Genomic DNA, 25389 nt, shown 5'->3' on the forward strand with positions numbered 1-25389 from the left:
TTTGCTATTTAACAAATTTATTTACATTTCCCAAATCAAGATGAATTGTGAAATTTAACAGGAATGGCATAAAAAGGCCAAACAGGGCCTCTAAGGAGGGCTGCACACAGTTGCTCTATTTCCAAACTAACAACTCAGGTCTTCACCCGCAGCTAGGCCCCCCTTTCTTCCTCTGAAAGGAGACACAGAATAGCACCAGGCTTCAGGGAGCTTCAACATTTAAAGAGACAAACACACAAAGGCAGAAGGGTGAGAAGAACCACAGTACAAATTGTAATAAAAAAAAAAAAAAAAAGTGGCCAAAGAATCGATAGCAAACCCATTTCTGTCTCCAGATTAATGGCTTGGCAGTAAGAAATGGGGGGAGGTCCTTGGGGAAGGAGGGAGGGAAGAGGGAGATGTAGAAGTTGGCAGGTGAGACACTGACCCTGGAACAGCAGAACTCCGGGTGGGCAGCTTGAGCTGAGGCTGCAGAGGAGAGCTGAAGGGTCCCCAAAGAGGGCTATGGCCACATCCTGGGCTCAGGGGAAAGGTCAGTGCTGGGCCCGACTAAGTGCATGGGGGAGGGAGCGCTGCAGTGCTGCAGCCTGGGCCCCTCCTCTGCTTCATATGTTCCTGAGGATCTGTGTGAGCGTGGGGGGCTGGGGGAGGGGACACGCACAGGCAGGAGAGACCACATGCTTGTGGGAAAGGAGGCTGGGTGGGGGTGGGGAACACCAACAACTAACCCTCTGCTCTGTAAGAGACAAGAGCCTGGAGAGAGCCTGGATGCTGGGCCAGCAGGCCTCCTGCCACCCCAGCTTCTTCATGGTTCCTTCCCTATGCCAGTCTTGCCTCCGCCTCTGGGTGTGGGACTGGCCATGGCTGGAGGTAGAGGCAGGAGAGAGCAGCCCCTAGCCTAAGGCTCTCGGTCCTTCCCCCAAACCTGCAGGCAGGAGGTCTGCTCTGTGGGCTCCACAAGACTGGGGATAGCTACTTACTTGTACCTCAAAGACCAGACCTAGGGCTCCACTCCCCTGGTCTTGGCTGGCCCTGGCCAGGTGTATAACACCAAGCAAGGTAGAGCTTAGATCTGTGGCTCTGCGGGCTGGAGCTGGCTGGTTGTGTGAAAACCTAGGGACTCACAGAAGCAGCTCTGGGTGAGGGCTGGGCCTGGGAGACAGGGAGACAAGGCACTTGGAAAGATGAAGGGGCCCAGAACCATCTGGAGCAGCTGGCTCCCATGCTGACTGGCCGAGGATGGGGAAGTGAGGTGGCCTGGCTCCCTGCAGGCCCTCCCACGGGGGAGTGCAGGTGGGCCCGCAGCTGGTTGGGGCCTGTGGGACAGCTAGGGCGCTGGTCAGTCTGCTGGGGTATAGGACCAGGGGCTGTACACTCAGAATCCTCAGGTCCCAGGAGCCATTCTCTCCCAGGCCAGGGGGGTTGTGTGGTCCAAAACTCAACTGGTCTGTCTGTGGACTGCCAGGGTAAGGGGTCTGGGAGGGAGCAGCAGGCCTGTGTGTGGCAAAAGGGCTGGAGGGAGGCTCGGGACTTAGATTCACAGCTGGGAAGAGGAAGGGAGAGAAGATGCCTGCTATCAGCTGTCCTGGGGCCACAGGGGCTGGCGGCTCCAGATACAAGAAATGAGGCATTTGGCCTCTTCTCAGTGATGCTGCTGGGGAACTGAATCTTCCGCTTGTGACCAACAGATGCCAGGTCCAGGCCAGAGGAGAGGTCCATAAAATCAGAGCTGGGCAGGAGGTGCTGGTAAGTGGGGATCCTGGAAACTGGTGTTCTTGAAGGGTCCACAAGCACATCAATTGGTCCCTCTAGCTCCTGGCAACTTGCTAGTGGTCCAGGTACCTGGCCGGTCCCTGCAGGCTCAGATGATGCTTCCACGTTGTCCACCATTCCATCCTGCTCTGGGGTACCTGGGGCCTGGCAGTCATCTTCTTTCCTCATCCCAGGAGATGCTACCCTGGGAGGGGAGGGTTGGCTTGGGGACAAAGTGTCAGGATGGAGAGCGTCACATTCAGAAGCTGTGGAATCTGACTGCCTGTGGGGACAGAAATACCCAGTGAGCGCAGGTTCAGCTCCAGAACAGGCAGCAAGATGGGAACCTCTTGGGCTGGGGCTGAGGACAGGGCAAGTGGCCTCTTCTGGGTTTAGTGCTGAAGAGAGCTGCCCCTCTGGGAAAGGCCTCTCTTGGTCTGATACTGTGGAGCAGCCAATGCTGTGTGCTCCTCTTGGCTTTGTGGCCTGTGGTTGGGGCTGGCCAGGGGAACAGGGTAGAGGCTCTTCTACTGAATGACTTCATAAAGGAGGCTGTGCCCTTTGGTAGGTGCAGACAGTAGCAGAACCTGGCTGTCCAAGCTGAACCTGGGTGAGAAGTGAAGCCACAGCTCCAGGTGGGAGACGGTCTACCCTTGGTGGGTAGCTGGAGAAGCTGGGCTCAATGAGTCTGGGAATCTCCACCAAACCCCAGGCAATCCTTCTTTCTGAGAGTAACTTCCACAGAGGGAGAAGGACCTTGCTCACTACCCTCCAGAGGGACTCAGGAACTATTTCCACTTCTAGCTAACCAGAACTGCTCACTCTCTACTGTGCCAATGGCCACCCCTAAAACAAATAGGATAGAGGATGGTGGAAAGGTGAGGAAAATATTATAGACTGGTCCTGCCAACCTGAGGGTTCCTTCCCAGCTGGGGAGGGCAACAGAAGAGAGAAAATGCACGTGTGTCTGCAGCTATGGCACTCACCTGGGGAGGCTGGCCTGGGAAGGGACTTCTATAAAGCTGTGGCTGAGCTGGGCGATGATCCGATCAACTTCTGCATATGAATGGGCTTCTAGGGCAAAGGCTTGGTGCTGGGCACTCTGAAGATGCTGTCCAGGGCAAGAGATGGTAGAGGGCATTAGACAAGTTTGGAATGGGACGAGAGGAACTTCCAGCCAGCCTCAGTGGAGGACATGCAAGGTGGAGACTGCAGGCTGGGCTCTCTCAGAACAATGTGGGGAATGGGGAAGCGGCTCACCACATGCAGATCCTCAAAGGCCCCCCGGCAGCACTCGCAGTAGCCCTTCCTCCTCCTGGGCATGGTGCACACAGCTGACTGAACGCTTGGCTCTTGGTCCTTCAGTTCTCTGTGAAAGATATAGGGTGGGGGAAAAGAGGTCACTCCTAGGGTCCCCAGAGGAGGAGCTGCTGCTCAGGGCCTAGAGCTCAGGCCAGGGAGGGGAAGGACCAAGATGGCCAAGGGGCCAAGCAGGCACAATGGGCAGGTTTGTCCTACCCTCGGTGCTAGTTGTCCAAGGGTGGCAGGAGAGGCAACAAGGAAGGTGAAGCCTCTGTGTGGGTAGCCTCTCTCTCTCTCTCCTTTTATTTGGGGGTACTGGGGATTGAACTCAGGCACTCAACCACTGAGCCACATCCCCAGCCCTATTTTGTATTTTATTTAGAAACAGGGTCTCACTGAGTTGCTTACTGCCTCACTTTTGCTGAGGCTGGCTTTGAATTTGCAATCTTCCTGCCTCAGTCTCTCAAGCTCCTGGGATTACAGGCGTGTACCACTGCGCCCAGGTGTGCAGCCTCTCTTATCTGTCTTCTCCACACCCACATCTCTGAAACCACAGGTGAGAATAAGTAGGGACAGCAGTGGCCATCACTAGAATAGTTTGTAGGAAAAATGAAAAAAAAAAAAAAAAAGAAATTCAAACACACACACACACACACCGCACCCTGATGTCCTATCTGACCCAATCCTCTGCCCAGGGAGATACCAAAGTTTCAATGCCTCACTGTCTTCCCTTTATGGCCTCCCAGCTCCTCTGAAACCCCCAGGTCATACCAAGCTTAGCTACCCTGCTTTGCCTGGGCCACCTCCTAACTGGCTCTCCTGGTATCCCTTGTACCTTCCAGGAAAAGAATAAAGACATTTGGGACTTACCCTCAGGCCATTCTCTCCCAGTTCCTGCCTCCATCTACTGCCACATCCCCTCCCATTTGCACTATGTCCTGACCCCCGGCCTCTGTCTGTGAGAAGCTCACAGGCTGTCTATGATCCCAGGAGCTTTTGGGCTGAGAGAGCCCATGAACTGGCCCTTGGCTCAGAAGTTAGAGAGCATCTGAGAAGACAGCTAGTCCACCACATGAGCTGAATTCTTTCTCCACTTTGGTCAGTGAAGTTCAAACTCTCTAATATCTGTGGAGTATGAACATAAACAAGGCTATAAGCCACCATGGCCATACAATGTAGAGAGTCCCTTTGGTCTCATCCCTAGTTATTCCTTGTATTTAGCCTAACAGGACTCAAACTTTGATGTGCACTGATATCACCTAGAAACTTCTAGGAATGCAGCTTTTGGGGCTCAATGATCAGAGATTTTGATTCTATAGTTGTGGACTTGAGTCTAGAAACCATCTATCTCATATACACATACATATGTGATCAGAGATATTAAAAACACCCATGTTTTTTGTCGTATTAGGGGTTAAATCCAGGGGTCATCTACCACTGGGCTACATCCCTAGGCCTTTTTATTTTAAGACAGGGTCTTATAAAATTGCCCAGGCCAATCTCAAACTTGTGATCCTCCTGCCTTAGTCTTTGGAGTCACTGGCAAGTGCCACAGGCATATGCTACCACTCCCAGAGAGAACCCGCACTTTTCAATGGCACCATAGGGGCACTCTCATAATGGTGGTCTACAGATCTGAGTTTGAGAAACCAGTCTATTGCCCTCTGGACACTTAAGTTAAATTCCTTAGTAGAGATGAAGAACACCAAATAAAATGGATGAATACTCCCAGTGCCTCTCTTCTCTGGGCTAAGTTCCCAGAATAGATTTTGCCAAAGGAGCAAACAGATGGCCATTCCCAAATCTGACCAGCAGGGCCCTGAGGGGGAGGACTTTGGCCTGTCACCAGTCCTTGGTACTCAGGAATCAAAAAGACCTACCTGGTACAGTGTGAGCTGCCCGGGGTTATCAGGGTCTCAAAGGGACTTGCATCTTTGGGTCCCAGAAAAGAAATTTCAGGAAAGGATTTAAACTGATGGTGGAAAGGACGAAACTTCCTGAAACACAAAAAACTTCCACTTTGACTATAGTGGGGGAGGGAGACGATGACGAAGGGGGCTAGCCTCTCTACAGAATTCTAATCCTGACATTTTCTAAGTTCTAAAATAGAACTCATACCAGCCTTTCTAGGTAAAATTAGTACCATTAACTATGCTGTCCCTGTCTTCCTTTTCTTCTCTTTGTGGTACTGAGGATTGAAATTAGGACCTTGTATATGCTAGGCAAGTGCTCTACCGCTGAGCTGCCTCCCCAGCTGTTTGTACTTTGACAGTGTCTTGCCAAGTTGTCCAGGCTGGCCTCGAACTTAACAATCCTCTTGCCTCCCTCTCTAGAGTAGCTGGGATTGTGTGTAATGCCTGGCATTCCTCTACTTTCCAAATGTGTACATACTCATGCTTGTTTGAATCTTATAAGCACCCTTTGGGCTGAATGGAATAAGTGGTCTTATCCAATTTGACAGAAGAAAGGAAACCCAAAAGGCTCTGTGACTTGCTCAAGGGCTCATGATTAGTAAGTGGCCAAGACCAGACTACAAACATCCACTACAGATTCCTGGGCTGGTTCTTCCCATTCTGCCTCTTGACCCTACAACTTTCACGGACTTTAACCTGGCAGAACCTACATGGAAGAATGTTTAAGTCACAGCAGTGATTTTTCCATTCTGTGAAGGGAAGTGTTTTTTGCACTAGGAGGGTCCTTGGCACCATTTGAGGGCTGGTGTTCTGAACAAAAAAAGAGGTGCAAATGAAGATTCTGGATAGCCAGACCTATACGGAGGGTTCTGGCAGTTTGCCTGAAGTTGAAGACATTTAGGAAACTTACAGAGCCAGAACCGATTTGTGTGTACTCTGCAAACCCTGCTGACTGAGGTCACTGCCGGGCGCGGGCGCGCTGTGCTTGGTTGGAGTAGCCCATGCTCTGGTTGTGGTGGTGGTGGGGAGAGTGCCTGGGCCTCAGAAGGGAATTAACAAATAAGTCTTTTTGGATCCTTAAGCAGAATGGGTGCTTGCAATCCTGGCACCTCTCTTTCTCCTTAACAACACTTTCTGCTTAGGAGGTTTCACGTTGGTCAGGCAAACAGGCTTTGAAAAGCTACTGCTTCAGAAGAGCACATGAAAAGAATCACCAGAAACTTCAGTTCTGCTTGAATTTCTTCTCTGGTCTGTGATGCTGGGAACACACAAGCTATGTAACCCCTCTGGTGACAGTGATATGACCTGTGCCTGCCATGTACAGTAGCAGTACCAAGGCAGCGGCAGTATCTCAGACACTGCATCTGAGTTCCTTGTGTTTATCTTGTGGCGCAGGGGCTGGGCGCTGAAGAGCACATGCTTCACTCCACTAGAAACGGAGGGAGTGCCTTCTGTGTGCCTTTGGGCCACCAAAGCCAATCCTACTGTCTGCAGACACTAAGAAGGGAATGTAGGCTCATTGAGAAGATGGGCTTGGAGCTCTAGGGGTGCCCTGCTTGAGGCTAAAGGACCCAGAAAGTTCTGGTCTGAGTAGTCCCTGTTGTGCACAAATGGTCTTTTTTCCTTTAAATCTTTTTTAAAAAGGAAATAACTATTGATTCACGTGGACTTTTGACCTACTATCAAAGACAATGATAACCAAGGTGGCTGCCAAGGGCTCATCAGGTTAACATTATCAAGGTGATCCTCCTGCTCTAGGTAAGGAGACATCACAGTGGACAGAGGGCAAAGTAAGGGGGACCAAGTAGGGCAGTCAGGGACCCTGGCTGTAATTTACTAGCAAAGTGGCTGTACAAGTCCCTGGCTTCTCTGACCTCAGTTTTCCCTCTAGGAAAGAATGGACTTATGCTGTTTCTCACCCAGGGCTGTCATGAGATATGTGCCTGAAAAGGGCCTTTCAAAGCCAAACTGAAAGCGTTTATCATGTACGAGGTGGTCTGACAAGGGAATCCCCAGTGCCACCTCATGCATTTATACTCAGCCAAGATGTCGTGGACTGTACTAGCACTGTGACTGGACCAGAAATGAATTGACATTAAGTGTCAGCACACACCCAGCAAGGAGCAGCAATAATGAGCCAGGATGGGACACAAGGAGCTCATAAAAGGAGAGTATTAAATGAAGGTAATTCACACACAGGATCATTAACCTCTGACTCATCTCCAAGAGGAGTATCAACTGCATAATGCCACCCTCAGAGGCTCCCCTTGGTCTATGTGAGACTTCTCTTCGACAATGGAAGAAAGCAAATTGTGATGATGCAGGGTTGAGGCATTCCATGTCCACATGTCAGCTTGGGTCCCCTGAGTACCTCTCCCTCCTCCTCTCTGCAGGCCTGGGAAGGGGGAAGAGGAGAGAGGAGGTTCTACTTACATGCTCACATCTTCGATTTTGAGGAATGGTGCCTTTAGTCTGGCCACTGGAAGGGGAAGAAGCACACATTAGCTCTCTGCCTGCCTTAGAGCACAGCCCACACCACACACACAGGAAATGCTCCAAGAGGCAAGGCTCTGCCAAAGCCTAAGAGCCTGTGCCTTTCCATTTGGCAGAGGTGAGCACCCCTCCCATCTCTTCCAGCCTCTCTTGGGGAGAGTGAGTTGCACTAGCGGAGGCTGCAGAGTAACTGCAGCACTAGCTGCGTCCTCCCTCGGCAGGACTTCCTGTGTGCACGTTCTGGAGGCTGTCACCCACCAAGGGTACCACGACCATTAGAAACATGGCTAGTGGAAGAGACCCAGGCCCTGGTGACTTCTGCTAAATACAGAGTTATGGTCCACAAAGTTCCTAGACCTTGGTTCTTGGCATCTCAGAATCCTAAGGGACCTGAAAACTCCCCAGGCAGCATTCTTCATGAGGATTATGGGAGGGAGAAAGGGGAAGAGGGATAAAGTGTGTTCAGTGATCTCAAGTTCCTGAAAAAAAATAGGGGGAAAGGGGTGCTGATAAGACAAATTCCGAGTCAGGTGACCCACCCCTCTCCTCTGTTATGCTAGTTATTGCACAACTTACAAAATCAGTTGGGCACTATGAACCTCTCTATCTTCCCACCGTGACTAGGAGTCCTGTCGGAGGTGTAGTCTAGGCAGGCTGGAAGCCCAGGAAGACCTAACAGCCAGATTCCCTCGGGAGGCCGGTACCTCAGAATTCCTAACCCCTCTGGAAGCCATCCTAGCACCTAAGCAAAGCAGCCTTTTCTCCTTGGGCTGCAGCTCCCATTAATTACTTTCTGGGGACAATTTCTTGTCTTTCTAATTAACAGACAATGATTAAAACCAATTCCCCCACAGACTTCCTTGATTTTCGAGCATGAGGAAGTGCCAAGTGACTTTTCTTAGCTCCTTCTTGTTCAGGAATAAATGCCACTTAAAGAGCATCTTTGGGAGAAACATCCAGGGGGAGAAACTCTCCTGCTGTCCAAGAGAAGCCAGGAGACACAGTCCATCAATCTGCCTGTTTGTCAGTTTTGGGGAGTTTGGCATTTCTGAAAACGGTAGGCAGCTGTCAAACTGCCCACCCCAAACTGCTACTAAATCAGGAGAAGGATGCTGAACTTCAGTCAATGCCCAGGAACAGCCGGAGGATATAGAAGCCAAAGGGCCTGCATGGGGTCCCAGCTCTCAAGAAGCCCTGGCCCAGTAGCTCTGCATTTGCACCTGGGCATACCTCTTTCGCCCCAGGCCCTGGAAACATGAGGGGGCAACACAACCTGGACTTGCTTCCTGCCACAGAGAAGTGAACAGATGCTGCCTCAGAGGGAGTCGTGGGGAAGTGTTTATAGAAGGAGGGATTGCAATTAGATGAGGAAAAGCTACCATACTGACCTTTCCGCGTTCTTGACTCCACTCCTGGACGTGTTCCCTAAATGGAAAGGGAAAATAGGTTAAGGATGTGAGGGAACCACGGGGGTCGAGGAACTGGGACTGGTACGCTGAGTTACTCAGTCTGTCCCACTTTGCTTCCTGCTGTTGAGAGGCCTGCAGAACCAGACTCCTAGGCTGTGAGCTACAGCAGACAGGGGCACAGTGGCTCCCTCTGCCTCTCAGGGCCATGATGAATGGAGAGTCCTCTCTGTGAATCTCAATGGCGGCTGGCTCTTTGAGGAAAAGATGCAGGACTGTGTAGAGAAAAGAATTTTGGAGTCCCTCAGGCCTGGGTAGGAACTGGAGCTGCACCGCCAGTACTGTGAGGGCCATTTTCCAACCTCACAGGATGTGGCACAGATGAAACTAAAGCAAGTGAAAGCGCCAACTTAGAGGAGATGCTCACTAAAGGGCAGCTTTTATTTTCTAGGCACAGCTGCCATTTCAGGTCACCTAACAGAATGAGGACACTTGGTTTCCAGTGGCCACCTTGTGTACCCTTATTCTGTGGGCCAAAACTAACATTTAAACCAAGGTCAAATAAAACTGATATTAAAAGCTAAATGGAGGGACAGGGTTGTAGCTCACTGGTAAAACAGTGAGGTACAACCCCAGTTGTGATGCCTAGGTAAGGAGACATCACAGTGGACAGAGGGCAAAGTAAGGGGGACCAAGTAGGGCAGTCAGAGACCCTGGCTTCTACATGCCTGGCATGTATAAAGCACTGAGTTTAATCCTCAACACCACATAAAGATAAACAAATAAAGGTATTTTATCCATCTACAACTAAAAAAATTACAATAAAAACAAACAAACAAACAAAAACCCTAAATGGAATAAAATAATCAGCTAAAGAGCTGGGGAAGGGAACCAGAATGAGAGATCCAGTTGGTCCATGACTGCCTGTGCTTCTGAGCCCAGGGTGGTTCCAGATACTCCTCTAGGCCACACTTTGAGGGCAAACACAAGCCAAAGAAGTCCAGCATATTCCCTTGCATATCAGCAGATTATGTAGAAATCTTATTACAAAAAACTCCAAAATATCTACAAAATAGGTTATTAAGTCAAAGCAAAGTTAAAAAGCATTTGTATAAAGGGGGGAATTTTTGATAAACTGGCTTATATGTGCACAGAGTCCTAGAAGGACACAGAAAAACTGCTTCCACTGTTGCCAGGGAGGGAGGTCATCGGCTGGGGAGTAGAAGTAGGAGGACTTCACTGCATTATCTTTTTGAATTTTGAACAAAAATATATCTAGCAAAGGAAAGCCCCCAAATTCCAGCCACTTTGGATGTGGTTTGCTACAACTATTAGTTCTGCTCCTAGACGCCAGGCCATGCAAATAGATCTGCAGGTTTGATCCTTAGATTTAGGCTTGGGTGAAGACATGGCAGCTTTAAATGAGCCTGGGCTCTCTTGATGGGGTACCCAGAGTTCTAACCCTGATAAAGAAAGGAAAAATTAAACACAGAATTGGAAGACAGCTGCTATTTCATGATACAACTCCCTCCCCAGTCCATCCAATTGTGGGCTCATTCCCAGGCCAAGAACTGTTCCTACAATGACAGCCTTGCCAGGAGGTCAAGAGCATTTGGGAATTTCTATTTAGGTCAGGATGACCAGGTGCAGTCCTTGGCCCAGGGTTGCAGTGAATGCCTTAGTGGTGTAAGTATGACATGGGACAGCCACAGAGTGAGAGAAAGGGCAATGTAAAGCTGTGGACATACAGAATAAGGTGACAGAGGAGCTGCACTCCTATTACATTTTTCAGAATGGCCAGGAAACAATGGCTTAGGGGGTCAGGGATTTACCAAGTTGTCAGAGTCCACTGAAAACCACCCGTGGGTTTGACCTACCTCCTGCTGCTTCGGTTCTTGTTTCTTTACACATGAAGGACCATGGGACAGCTGCTGCACGTGCATCATCATTTCTGTAGAGAAGACAAAGGGCCATAGCAGAGGTGTAAACTTCTTAGTTATCCCTCATGGTCCTTTTCTGGGCTGGAGGACTAACTTGGTCACCTGGCCTAGTCAGCTGGATCATGCCATCCTTGTCTGCCACCTTCTGGCTACAAGTTACCTCTGCACCTCCTGACAACAGAGGTAAGGGCTGGGTCCTCTATGGCAGGAACCACCTAAACTGGCTTCATGTTTTTTTGTAGCTTTGCATATAATTCAGTTTTGGACTGCAGTACCTTATGGCTCAAAGACTGTAAAGAGAGGCATCTGTGGGGAAAACCCAGAACTTTTAGCTATGCAGGTGTATCCTCAGGTAGAAAACCCAGCAGGGGCTAAGGAGGCAGGAGCTTCCCTAGCACCATGAAAGGCAGAAAATGAGATCAAGTCAGGCAAGGATGATATTGCAGTGGGATGGAGTCCCTGCTTCCACCCCAGACCAGGAACATCCCCTGCACAGCCCTTTGATTCCCTTGAAAAATCTTGGTAGCACCTAGTTGGCACCTGGAGACTGTCCTATCTAGATCAACTCCTCTATAATGGATCAGGGAAAATCCCAGACTCAGAGTGGAGCTGAGCAGGAGATCAGACTCCATAAGCCAATTATGGAACACTATTCTATTATAGACTTACCACAAGAGCAAATCGGTCATTTATAGTGTGAGGCAACCATATGGAAAAAAGAACACAGCATTTACTGTCAGACCAAACTAGGTCAGAACATGGGCCACGCTGCTCATTTTGGTGAGACTGTGGACAGCTTGCCTAATCCCTCTGAGGTGCACACTCTGCTGTATGCTATCCTGCTTGCCCCACACCCTCCCACTTTCGTGGAGCAACATAGAAACTGAGTACGTCTGGCTTCCAATACTGGAAGCTTATGCAGCCCTGATCCCTCTAAAAGCCGACTTTCCTAAAGTCATCAATGCTTCCCTCCACAGGTGCCCAGTGGGGATCAGTACCGTCCACATGCAGGACCCTTACTCCCCAGGAGCGGGCATTGGTCAGGAGGCTGCTGCTGTTCCCACTGCCTCTTCCGCTGCTGCTCCCCTGAAATGACAGAGTAGAAACACCACAAGGACAAAGCATGATGGGACAGGTTGACATTACTGTGGGAGCCCTGGGTCACCCAAGGGGGGATTTGGAGGGAGGCAGGGGAGAGAGCACAGTGCCTGGAGGGTCCATCCTACCCCCAAGGAAGATACCCTGTCCTCCATTCTGGGTGGCCAATCTAGGAGGACACACACTGAATGTGCCCACATGTTCTGCTCTAGCCACCTCGTGACCATGAAGGAGCATGTGTTTCTAAGAGCCGGAAGCTATGCTGGTTCAGTCTGGTAGCACAGTCTCCCTCATTCTGGCCAAGGTTCCCAACGTTTTTTGTCTTGAGATGAGGTCTCATTTTGTTGCCCAAGCTGGCTGGCATCAAACTGGGTTAAGCAATCCTTCGGCCTCAGTCTCCCAAGTCATTAGACTACAGTCATGTCACCATGCCTACTCGTACCCATCTTTTTTTTCTTTCTCTTTTCTTTTTGCTATTTGATACTAGGAATGGAACCTAGGGTTGCTTTACCAAGGAGCTATATCCCCAGTCCTATTTATTGGAAACAGAGTCTTGCTAAGTTGCTGAGGTGGAACTCAAACTTGCTATCCTCCCAAGTTGCTGGGATTAAAGGCATGGCCACCATGCCTGGCCCAACTCACCTGCTTTGTGATGGCCTTCTGCAGAAGCTCCTTCCCTCTGCTCATAGGCACCTGACAGAAAGAAAACAAAATATGTAGACCACAAAACATATACACAGATATTTACACATAAGCTGGTGGTAGTGTCTTAAATGTCCCTTGGAAAGTTTGGAGCAGTATCAGCTGAGGATAGGCAGAAATGAGAGTTTAGAGAACCTTTAGGAGGTAAAGATAAACCCATCTGTAAGTTTAGATCACGCAGAGATAGCTACACCATTGGCAGCCTGAACCATAATGGAGAAGGACATTCTGAAAATACGCAAGGTCAAACTGTCATAGATGTTCTCAGACTTTTCTTTAAGAGTCTCTGGACTCTCTAGCAGATAATGTTAGCAAGTGTTTCATTTTATAAAATCTTTTCTTTGCTTCTTGGAAGACTCGTCCCTCATCATGAACATCATGAACAGGGTATATTCATGGACATCTTAATCTTAGCCTAAATAAACAAAAACAAACATGCAAGTCCACGGGTAAAAAGCCATGGTGCATATATCAAAGAGATGGCATGTGTATTGTCCCAACTGTTGGTGGTTCATACATGAGAACAATGGAAAAGGGAACTGCTGCATCCTGGGTGTACTCCTGCCCAAGCCAGGCCAATTCCAACAAGTCTTCTCTGCTTTATAGAGGACTTTCCTCTGGTTTCTGAACTTGCAACTCTGAAGTCCTCATAAAGAATGACATAGAGCACAGAGGGATAGCATGAGGATGGAGCATCGCTGAGGTGTTTAGATTCAGAATGGTGATAAAATATTATCAGTCTCTGAATTCAAATGAAATTAAATTAAACCAGCTAAAACTCAAACTAGAGCCTACCTAAAAGGGTTTACCAACGCCTACTTGCTTTGTTTATGGACCACGTCTTCCCTATCCCATGAGGTTCTTACCGAGTGCACAGGTTTCTGTGAAGGCCTGGCATGGTTGCCTTTGGGACTGGCTACAGAGGATGTTTCCACTTTGACCTCGCTGGGGCTGGGGCAGCCTCTGTGGCCTGAGTCACCACTTTCTGCCTTTGCTTCTCTGCGGCTGGACACGATGTAACTTACTTCTTTGCTCAGAAAACCCTCAATTACCTGAAACCAGATCACAGAAGTGGCTGAAAACCAAAAAGCAGATGTAGAATTGTCAATATCAAGAAGCTGGAAAAGGAAATCTTGGCTGCCAGAAGTTCCAGAATCAATGTCTTTAAATAGACTAAATGCACCTCTGCAACAAGTCCCCAAGAAAACAACATTATGAAATAAAATATATATATATTATATATCCCTCCAGGAACTGCTGTTCCTGACCCAGGCCACAGGCTTTGAGTTCTTTCACTGGTCTGAGTTTGCACACACACACTGGAGGTGCTGTGCAAGAAAAGAGTAGCTTGGTTTGGCCATGATTTTTCTGTGTAAGACACACTGGGGCATCCAAATGCTGCTGTTTTCTTGACCATAATACAAAAAGGAGCATAAAAAGTGAGACAAAAAAGGGTTTGACTGACACTCAGCTATAATATAGGTGTCTGCTCACTTTAACCAGACTACAAACCTCTTGTGAGCACTGAGAAGTTCTGACTTATCTTGGTATCCCAGGAACTCAGCACAGTACCTGAAGCATACTGACACTTAACTTGCCTTTGTGGGAACACAACAGAAATAAACACTGAACGGGCAGATACTTAGACCAACACTCTGGGGAATAAAGAAAATTGCTCTGTATATTTGTTGATTTCTGGGCTAATCACTATGGCAAATTTCGAGCTATCAACAAAACACCTACAAATGAGGAGCTGGGAAGAGATAAAGTTTGGAACCACTGTGATGGTTACACAGCAGTATAAGGGTAATGATGCCAATGAACTCTATACACTTCAAAATGGCTTAAATGGCGAAGAATGGTGGCATACACCTGTAATCCCAGTGTCATGAGAGGCTGCAGGATCACAAGTTCAAGGCCAATCTTGTCAACTTAAGAGATCCTTTCTCAAAATCAAAACAAGGCGGGGGTGGATGTGGGGGATGAAAGAAATGTAATAGTGGTAGAGTGCTTCTGGTTATAATCCCCAGTAAAAACAAAACAAAACCAAAACGGTTAAAAATGGCATTTTTAAAAAATTTGTGGGCTGGAGTTGTGGCTCAGTGGTACAGTGCTTGCCTACCATGAGTGAGGCACCACATAAATGTACAATAAAGATATTGTGTCCACCTAAAAAAACTTAAAAAAAAAATTGTTTTGTGGTTGTAGCTGGACTGCATGCATTTATTTTTTTAGTTTTTTATGTGGTGCTGAGGATTGACCCCAGTGCCTCACACATGCTAGGGAAGTGCTCTGCCATTGGGCTACAGCCCCAGCCCTAAAATGGCATTTTTAAAAAATACATATTCCACAATTTTAAAATCTTTATAGTTTGAAAGAGTACATCTATCTTCCTCGTTATGGCAAAAAGAAGCATTGGAGGGTAGGAGCACAGCAATGTTTATCTTCCATGAATTCCTCCTACCTCATGCATACACATTACTTTGAATGTGATCTTTGTTGTTCCTTCCATTAGGAGGTGGAGGCTACTCAATTTTTTTTTTTTTTTTGGTATGGGGGAATGAGCCCAGGTGTGCCTAACCACTGAACCACATCTCTAGGCTTTTTAATTTTTTATTTACAGACATGATCTCGCCAAGTTGTTTAGGGTCTCATAAGATTGCTGAGGCTGGCTTTGAACTCATGATCCTCCTGCCTCAGCCTCCGGAGCTGCTGGGATTATAGGTATGCACCACTGTGCCCAACTGGAGCCTACTTTTTTATCTCTTAAATCTGACACATTGACCAATAGAATGTGGCTAATGTAATATATAAAAATTTTAGAATGCAGGCTTTGAGAGGCCTTGCAGCCCCCCACTTCACTTTCTGGGAAGGGTGCCATGTATCCACTGTGTAAACCAGCTAGTCTAGCTTTCTATAAATACACACAATGATATAGATGTGTTCAATGTAAGTAAGAAGGTAAGAAGTTTCTCATACATTGTACAAGAAGTTAGAGAGTGCCAGATGTGTGATGGAGGCCACTTTGGTCCTTCCAGCCCAGCTGAACCTCCAGCTGAATGCAGCTACAGGAGTGAGCCCCAATAAAACCATTAAACTATGAAGCCATCCACATAACAATGCAAATACTAACATATTGTTTTTTTTGTGTGTGTGTGTTTGTTTGTTTGTTTGTTTTTGTGGTGCTGGAGATTGAACTCAGGGCCTTGTACTTATGAGGCAACTTTACCAACTGAGCTGTACCTCCAGCCCCTAAAGTATTGTTTTTAAGCCCAAGTTCTGACGTGGTCTTTTATACAGCAGAAGCTAAATGACAAAAGAGACTAAAGTTCATGCCTTTTTTTTTTTTTTTGGTACTGGTGATTGAACCCAGGGCACTTAACACTGAGCCACATCCCCAGCCCTTTTTTGTATTTTATTCAGAGACAGGGTCTCACCGAGTTGCTCAAGGCCTTGCTAAATTGCCGAGGTTGGCTTTGAACTCTCGATCCTCCTGCCTCAGCCTACCAAACCACTGGGATTGTAGGTGTGTGCCACCATTCCCAGCCTAAAAGTTCAAAATATAATTATGGGCCAGTTTAGGCATAATCCTTATTCTATTATCTGCACTGAGTTTCTGTATTGCTAAGTTACTGGTTTGTTTGATAGCAAAGAGCCTCCACATTTGAAACATATTCATGCAGTTTCCCCAGTTATCATTTTCTTTTGGGTTGAGCATTATCACACTATTTCCTAGACATAAGAGATATCTAGTGTCAATCTATTACTAAAATTACCATATGATATATACTTTTAAGATATTTTAATAGATTCAACCAAAATCATTCACCAGTGTCATTTCTAAGAGCTCAAAATTAGAAATAATCTAAATGTTTATTAGGTAGCTATTAAATAAATCAGCAATCCACTCAAAAATATTATACTGTAGGCCGTGCACAGTGGTGTAAACCTATAACCCCAATGACTCAGGAGACTGAGGCAGGAGGATTGTGAATTCAAAGCCAGTCTCAGCAATGGTGAGGTGCTAAGCAACTCAGTGAGACCCTGCTTCTAAATAAAATAGAAAATAGGGCTGGGGATGTGACTCATTGGTCAAGTGCCCTGAGTTCAATCCCTGGTAACCCCCGCAAAAAAAAACCCCAAAATTATACTGTATAACATTTCAAATAATGTGTACTTAGGCAATAAAGACAGGAAAATGCCAATGCTTTAAGGTTATGGATAAAAAGTTGGTAATCAAAAATATAATCGGGGCTGGTGTTGTGGCTTAGTGGTGAGCCTAGCACAGGTGAGGCACTGGGTTTGATCCTCAGCACCACATTATATATATATATATATAATCATAGCTGCTAGTACATGCCTATAATCCCAGCAACTTGGGAGGCTGAGGCAGAAGAATCACAAGTTTGAAGTCAGCCTCAGCATCTTAGCAAGGCCATAAGCCACTGAGTGAGACCCTGTCTCAAAAATTAAAAATAAAAAGGGCAGGGGATGTTGCTCACTGGTTAAGTGCCATGGGTTCAATCTCGGTACCCAAAAACAACCAAAACAAATCAAAATACACACACACACACACACACAATCATGATCACAGCTATATAGAAAATGAGCTTAAGAAAACAAAGGCAGAACAAGGACAGAAAGTAGACGAGTGTTTACCCAGGGCCAGGGACCAGGGGTATGCAGAGAGACTGATAATAAATGTGGGGCTTCTTTTTTATTTTACTTATTTATTTTTTAGTTATAAGTGGACATATATCTTTATTTTATTTTATGAGGATCAAACCCATTCCCTTACGCATGCTAGGCGAGTGCTCTACCTCTGGGCCACAACCCCAGACCCGGGGCTTCTCTTTTGGGGTGATGAAAATGTCCTAAAATTGACTATGGGATCACATGATTTGAACACCCCTGTGAATACAGTTGTCCCCAAGTATCTACGGGGAGTTGGTACCAAGACCCTTGATATAAAATAGCATAGTCTTTGCATATGACTTACGCAGATACTTCCATATACTTTAAATTATCTCTAGGTTATTTGTAATACTGAATGTATTGTAAATGCCACATAGTTGTCAGTATATTGTTTAGGGAATAATGGCAAAAGAAAGGTTTGCATAGACACAATTTTTAAAAAATATCAATGTGCAGTTGGTTGAATCCATGGATGAGGAGCTCATGAATATGGAGGACTGACATACCAAAAACCACTAAACCAAAGCCGGGCGTGGTGGCACATGCTTGTAATCCCAGCAGATTACAGCCACTCAGTGAGACCCTGTCTCTAAATAAAATACAGAATAGGGCTGGGGATGTGGCTCAGGTTGAGTGCCCCTGAGTTCAATCACTGGTACCAAAAAACAAAACAAAACAAAACCCCCACTAAGCTATGCCCATTTTTATTTTTATTTTTGGTACCCTGAGGTGCCAAAACCACTGAGCCACATCCCTAATTCTTTTTATTTTTTATTTCGAGACAGAGTTTCACTAAGTTATGTAGGGACTTGCTAAATTGTTCAGGCTGACCTTGAATTTGTAATCCTTCTGCCTCAGGCTCCCGAGTCACTGGGATTATAGGCATGCACCCAGCGAAACTGTGTACTTCAAATGAGTGAATTTTATGGTATGTGAATTATTTCTTAAGAAAGCCTTTAAGGGAGGAAGAGAGAAGGGAAGAATAAAAATCCCTCACCAGCTCCTGACTAGTCACCCACAAAAGATCACGGGATCACCGGAGAGAAACGGCTTACGTACCCCACCCAGCTGCTGGATGGCTCCCGTCAAAAGCTGGAGATTCTTGCCAGCAGGCAGATCCAAGTAAAAGGACTTTCCAGAAAATGGCTGTTTCCTAGCACCTCGTGAGCTTTTCTGGTATTTTCCCAGACAACTGGAGATGCCCAGCCGAGCCCCTAAAAAAACAACAAAGAGGAGCACAGTAAGAAGTTTGGGGTAAGAAAGAGTTCCTCAGTGACAACCCTCAGTGACAGTCCAGTCTGTGCGCTATGCCTTGTGCTAGGCTCTGGGAGCACAGAGACACCTTCAAAGCTAATGTACTTAGCTTCAAGAAACTTAGATGTGGAAAAACCAGAGCTCTTACACTCTGCTGGTGGAAATGCAAAAGAGTGCAGTCACTGTGAAAAAAAGAGTTTGACACTTTCCCAAAATGTTCAACACAGAGTTAACACGTAACGAAGCAATTCTATTCCAAGATATGTATCCAAGAGAAAAACATATCTAGATAAAACTTATGCACAAATGTTCATAACAGTATTATTTATGTGAGCCAAAAAGTGGGAACAATTCAAATATAAATGAATAAATAAACTGTAGTATATCCATACAATGGAATACTACTTAGCAATAAAAAAGAATAAAGTATTGATACATGGTACAAAATGGATGACCCTCAAAAACATGCTAAGTGAGGAAAATTAGACACAAATATTATATGTTGATTCCAATGACATGAAATGTTCAGAAAATGCAAATATATATGGAAAAGGTAGATTAGTGTTTACTCAGGTCTGGGAGTAGGAATAAGGAATGACTGCAAAAGGGCATGATGTTCTTTTGGGGATGATGAAAATGTTCTCAAATTAGATTTTAGTCTTAACTACACGACTCTGAAAATTAAAGAGCCACAGAGAGTATACACTCCATTTGTGTACAATATGAATTTTATTTATACCTCAACATAGCTTTAAAATAAAAACCCAGAGAAATACCCTTAAGAATTGTGCAGTTTGGAGGGCTGGGGATATATCTCAGTTGGTATAGTGCTTGCCTTGCATGCACAAGGCCCTGGGTTAATCCCCAGCACCCCCTGCCCCGCCCCCCCAAAAAAAGAACTGTGAGACTGCAAACTGCTGCAACCACTTTGGAAAGCAGTATGGATATGCCTCAGAAAACTTGGAATAGGACCACCATTTGACCCAGATATCCCACTCCTTGGCAATATCCCCAAAGGACTCAAATCAGCATACTATAGTGACACAGCCACATCACAATGTTTATAGCAGCTCAATTCACAATAGCTAAACTATGGAACCAACATAGATATCCTTAAACAGATGAATGGATAAAGAAAATGTGGTACACATATACAATAGAATATTACTCAGCCCTAAAGAAAAATGAAATGACGGCATTTGCAGGTAAATGGATGGACTAGAGAATATCATGCTAAATGAAATAAGCTTATCCCAAAAAAACAAAGGCCAAATGTTTTCTCTGATCAGTGGACACTGATCCATAGTTGGGGGTAGTGGATAGGGAAGAATGAAGGAACTTTGGATTGTGCAGAAGGGAGTGAGGGATGGGGTGGGGCTGTGGGGATGGAAGGATGGTAGAATGAGACAGACATTATTACCCTATATACATGTATGATTACACTACTGGTGTGACTCTGCACCATGTACAGTCAGAGGAATGAGAAGTTGTGTATAATGTGTCAAAATGCATTTTACTGTCATGTATGACTAATCAGAACAAATTTTAAAAAATAGAAGAGAGACCAATAGAACAGAAGAAGGGGATCAGGAGAGGGAGGGGAGGGAAAGGGGAGGTACTGGGGGATGAAATTGATCAAATTTTTAAAAATTAGAATTGTACATTTTATTGTATGTAAATTTTCATCAAAAGAAAAAACTAGGGGGCTGGGGCTGTGGCTCAAGTGGTAGCGCGCTCGCCTGTCATGCGTGCGGCCCGGGTTCGATCCTCAGCACCACATACAACAAAGATGTTGTGTTCGCCGAGAACTAAAAAAATAAATAAATATTAAAATACATTTAAAAAGAAAAAACTATATACAAATATGGAATTCTAATCAATTAAATGCATTGCTAAGCCACTTAGAGGAACATGTACTAAGGTCTAAAAGTTACTTGAAATTCATGAGAAAAAAAAAATTGGATAGGAGCTGGGGGCTTACCTCAGTGGCACAGTGCTTGCTAACATGTGTGAGGCCCTGGGTTCCATCCCCAGCCTGCCATCACCAGGTTCAATAAAGGGAAGATAAGATGAATGGGAATGTGATAAAACAAACATATTAAAATGGCAACAAGAAACTTTAAGCTGTGTGCCCACGAGAGCTCCTTTTAAAATTCATTAGATTGCTGCAGGTTTGAAAATTTTCATAATGAAATGTTAAAACTTGAAGAAATCTTAAAACATTCCCTAACTATATAATGCCTTTAATCCTAACTATACAATGCCTTTAATCCTATAGAAGCCTCACATATTAAACCAATTTCCTTAAACTGAAATATTACCCAGTTCTTTATATTCTTTTTTTTTAAAAAGAGAGAGAGAGAGAGAGAGAGAGAGAGAGAGAGAGAGAGAATTTTAATATTTTTTTTTTTAGTTATCGGCGGACACAACATCTTTGTTTGTATGTGGTGCTGGGGATCGAACCCGGGCCGCATGCATGTCAGGAGAGCACGCTACCGCTTGAGCCACATCCCCAGCCCCCAGTTCTTTATATTCTTAAAATTAACAAGTAGTTATCAACACCACCATTATTAATTCCATTAAAAATTCCAATAATAAAAAAAAATCCTAATAATAAAATCATTCAAATCATTAAACACTCAAGTCTCAGGAAAATCTTCAGTAATAAGATAGTAGTAGTAATAGGGAAATATATTTAAATATATATGGATGGATGGATAGATAGATAGATAGATAGATAGGGCTGGGAATGTAGCTCAGTGGTTAAGGGCTGGGAATGTAGCTCAGTGGTTAAGCACATCTGGGTTTAATCTTCAGTACCAAAAGACAGACAGACAGACAGACACACACACACACACACACTTGCTCCGACACTGAGCTATATCTCCAGTACTTTTTTTTTTTAAATCAGGGCCTCACCAAGTTGCCAAAGCTGGCCTCAAACTTTCAATCCTCCCACCTCAGCCTTCTGAGTCACTGGGATTACAGGCATGCACCACTGCATCTGGCAAAAAGCCAAATCTAAAACTACATATTTTCACATACTTGAAAAACTTAACCCAGAATAGCTAACACTAATACACAGTCTAGTAAATTGGAATTTAAAGTGAGGGGTTTTGAATATTTTAAAGTTATTTTATTTATTATTACCATTTGCTGTTTTCGAGATGGGAGTCTTACTATGTTGCCTAGGCTAGTCCTAAACTCCTGGGCTCAAGTGGTCTTCCTGCCTCAGTCTCCTGAGTAGCTGGGAATATATGTGCTTGCCAACACAACCAGGCTTTGACAATTTTTAAAAAGCTACCTGGCTTGGTTTGTTTTTGATGTTATTTTACATTATAGCTTGTAAATAAACAGTATTACTCAAAATATTCAAATACACCCATCAAGTGATGAATAAATAAAATGCAGTTATATCTGTACAATGGAATGTTATTTAACGTCAAAAGGGAATTACATGGGACTGGAAGTGTTATTTAGTGGTGGAGCACATGCTTAATATACAAATGGCCCTAGGTTGGTCTGATGCCCAGAATTTAAAGAAAAAATGATATAGTGATTCATGGTACAATGGATGACTGTGAAAACATATTGCTAAGTGAAAGAAATCAGTCACAAAAGAGTACATATTATGTGATTCCATTTATATGATAATGCCCAGAAGAAGCAAACTTATAGAGACAGAAAGTAGATTAGCAGATATCTAGGCTTGGGAGATTAGGAGAAAATTTGGAATGATTTTAGTAGGTGTGGGCTCCTTTTTGGGGTGATAAAAATGTTCTAAACTTGGACTTTGGTGATGGCTGCACAACTCTATGAATATACTAAAAGCCACAGAGTTGTACACTTTATAGTGGGTAAAATGTGTGACATGTAGGCCATATCTCAATAAAACTATTATGAAAAAATTTAACCCTCCATATCTGCAAAGTCTCAAAGTAACTCTTAAAGTAGTCAACAGTAACTACAGTGGAGAAATCTGGCAGATACCACTTTGATTGTGTGATTAAAGTCATTGTGACCAAAAATGAGACTCATATGCCTCCTGACACATATATCAGAAAGGGCACAATATCAAATACCAAAATGCGTAGCCCAAACTGAGGGTTGTTCAGTTGTGCTTCAAAAGAACTGTGGTCATTAAAGACAAAGAAAGAAGGACAAATTCTTCTCAGGAGACTAAGTTTTTATGACAGCCAAAACAACATATGATCTTGGATTGGATCTTAAACCAGAAAAAGGACATTGGGGGACAAGTCGTAAAATATGAATAAGGGGGGTAGAGAGCTTGCTTAGAATGCTTAAGGCCCTAGGTTTGATCCTCAATGACATAAACATACAAAAAGAAATACAGAGAATAGGGAAAGAAGTGTCAAGAATAGCAGAGGCATTTGTAAAGGGGGAATAAACAATGTAGGGTGGAAAATACTTAAAGAGGAAATAATGATTCAGACTTCTGAATAAATATATAGGGTGAATAAAGAACTTCTGTTCTCGTCCCAGACCTCACCAAACACACACACAACAACAACAACAAAGAGAGAGAGAGAGAGAGAGAGAGAGAGAGAGAGAGAGAGAAAAGAAAAAGAAAGAAAGAAAAAATCTGTATAAAGACACTAGCAAGGGGCTGGGGTTGTGGCTCAGCGGTAGAGCGCTTGACTCACACGTGTGAGACCCTGGGTTCAATCCTCAGCATCACATAAAAAAATAAATAAATAAGTGAAGGTGTTTGTGATCAACTACAACTAAAAAAAAAAAAAAAAAGACACTGGCAAGAAAAGATGCTATAAAATTTTGGAAATTGATGGGTGAGTAAAACCAGACAGGAAGACCAGCAGGAGCCAGATCCTAAGCCAATAGGAAACAGCTAATTAGGGATGAAAAGTCTTGAAATTGGGGGACCAATACAGGAGAATGCTAGAATGAAACAGTAAGCTAAAAAGAGAATCATTTGAAAACCTTTAAAAGGAACAGTTACCTTCTCAAAACCTCTCTTAGGCCCAGCAGAAGGCTACAGCCATGATTTTAACAGGGTTAGGGTTAGGGCATCTAGTTTTTGCAAAATGAAAATACTGTGATTACTCAAGGATTTTAATACAAGAGTGATATAAAGATATTCTCAGGCATATAAGCCTCAGAAAGTTTATGACACAGAGTTCCCTTTTGAAAATACTCTTGGAGAAGGATCTCCAGCAAAAAGAGAACGAGATCCAAAAGTAAGTAACATGATATGAGAAGGATGAATAAAGTAACTTATTCAAGTGTATTATTACTTAAAATGTAACAATCAAGAACTAAAAGTAGGAGATGCTGAAAGAAACAGGAGAAAAGGTATGCAGGGGTAATTATGTGTTAAAAAACACTTTATCTAACTGGGTATCTATGTAAAGTTTATTGATAAAATAACCACGAATATGGGCTTAATAAATTACTCCATAAGTTTTACCATCAATTCCTAAATGATCTATGACACCATCACCCCCACCCCCTCCCCCCACACGCACACAAAACCACTAAGTAATTAGAAGACTCCAACAGGGATAAAATTTCTCGGCCTTCCAGGAGGCGCTGAGGCAGGGGTAGTAACTGTGACCCTGCATCCTCATTTTTGACTGGTTACCCACCTGGGTCCGTAACAGGGAGCCTACTCTCAGCCATGGAACTCTCCAGCCCGAGGTACCTGTCGCCTGAGAAAGGACAAAACAGCAGCAGCTCAACTCTCTTCCCCAGGCTTCCATCTTCCATCCCTCCTTCTCCCACCCCGGCCTCCGCCTCCCAAACTCCACACCCTTCGACACCGCGACTTTTTTCGGACCCACATTCCATCTCAACTCCCCCGCCTCCTTAAGGCTGTGGTCCCTCAGTCCCTCCGCCCCCTCCGTCACATTCTGCTCCCCCAATTCCCAAGACCTCTTGGCCATCCCTTGCACATCTCAATTCCCGTCCCTCCCTCTCGGCTTTTTCCCTACAGTCTCTCAGCCCCCTTTTCACCTCTGCTGCCTCAACGCCAGTACCCTGCTCTCCTCCAAACCCCTCCTGGGATCCTCTAGACTCCTCAGCTTCAGCACGGATCCATTCAATACCTAAACCCATTTCCCGATCCCGTACCTTTTCAACTCTTATGACCCCTGCCGCCTTCCTTCTTACCCCTTTCTCCCCTTCCCGGCATCCGTACCCTTTCCCCGCTCACACATCAAATCTCGGCTCCTTATCGGCCTCCGTACACGGGCCTCAAGGTCTCTGTTTTGCATTCGCAGGCCCCTCGGGCTCTTTGAGACTCCTAAATCCCGTTGTTTCAATATTCTCCAAGCGCCCTTCGCCGCGGCTTCGGTTTAAATTTCCTGCGGGCTCCGCCTCCCAGTGCAATAGCCGCAAATTTGCCCTACGGTGTCCCTGGGAGGACAATATTAATCGGGCCTATCCTTCCTTTCCCACTTCTACAACCACTTCGCCTTCTGCTCCAGGCTCTGAAGCTAGCTTTTCTTAGCTCGCGGTTTCATTGGCTGGAGGACTTTGCGCCCTAATGACCGGCAAGCTGGGATCTAATGGAAGCATTTTACTGATTCTTCACACTGCCTGGTTTGAAATTTTTAGGAGTTCGATTAATAAATAACAGAATAATCCTAAGATTTATAGACTTTTGCAGTTTGCCTAAAAGTTTCATATACAGCATTTGGTCTTCCCACCTTTGTTCCTCTTCTTTTCTCCATTCTCTACCTGACAAAAAATCTAACAGGTTATCTCCATTTGTCATTTGTTGTTCAATAATGTAGTACCCACCTCCCCCAGTATCCTTCCCAAAAAGTGCGGCGGGGGGGGGGGGGGGGGGGGGGG

At 45.2% G+C, this 25389-nt stretch overlaps 1 protein-coding gene across 4 annotated transcripts; it reads right to left on the bottom strand.

The window, feature by feature from the left end:
* Positions 1–25009, bottom strand: Dbf4b (DBF4 zinc finger B). Of its 4 annotated transcripts, none has more exons than XM_048790172.1 (13): positions 24746–25009; positions 24180–24242; positions 18361–18515; positions 13473–13658; positions 12547–12597; positions 11805–11892; positions 10744–10817; positions 8849–8885; positions 7401–7446; positions 4935–5051; positions 3013–3121; positions 2739–2863; positions 1–2035 (listed from the first exon to the last, which is right to left on the bottom strand). In XM_048790172.1, exons 1-13 carry the CDS (start codon positions 24804–24806, stop codon positions 1114–1116), a joined length of 2034 nt encoding a protein of 677 aa, XP_048646129.1. In that variant the 5' UTR covers positions 24807–25009; the 3' UTR covers positions 1–1113. The 4 variants fall into 4 exon arrangements, with proteins under 4 accessions (XP_048646129.1, XP_048646123.1, XP_048646132.1 ...); XM_048790166.1 differs by having other exon boundaries at positions 24731–25009; XM_048790175.1 differs by lacking the exon at positions 24746–25009 and adding an exon at positions 24664–24712.
* Positions 25010–25389: the final 380 nt, after the last annotated feature.

Source organism: Marmota marmota, unplaced genomic scaffold (genome assembly GCF_001458135.2).
Source record: "Marmota marmota marmota unplaced genomic scaffold, marMar, whole genome shotgun sequence".
Taxonomy (NCBI): Eukaryota; Metazoa; Chordata; class Mammalia; order Rodentia; family Sciuridae; genus Marmota; species Marmota marmota.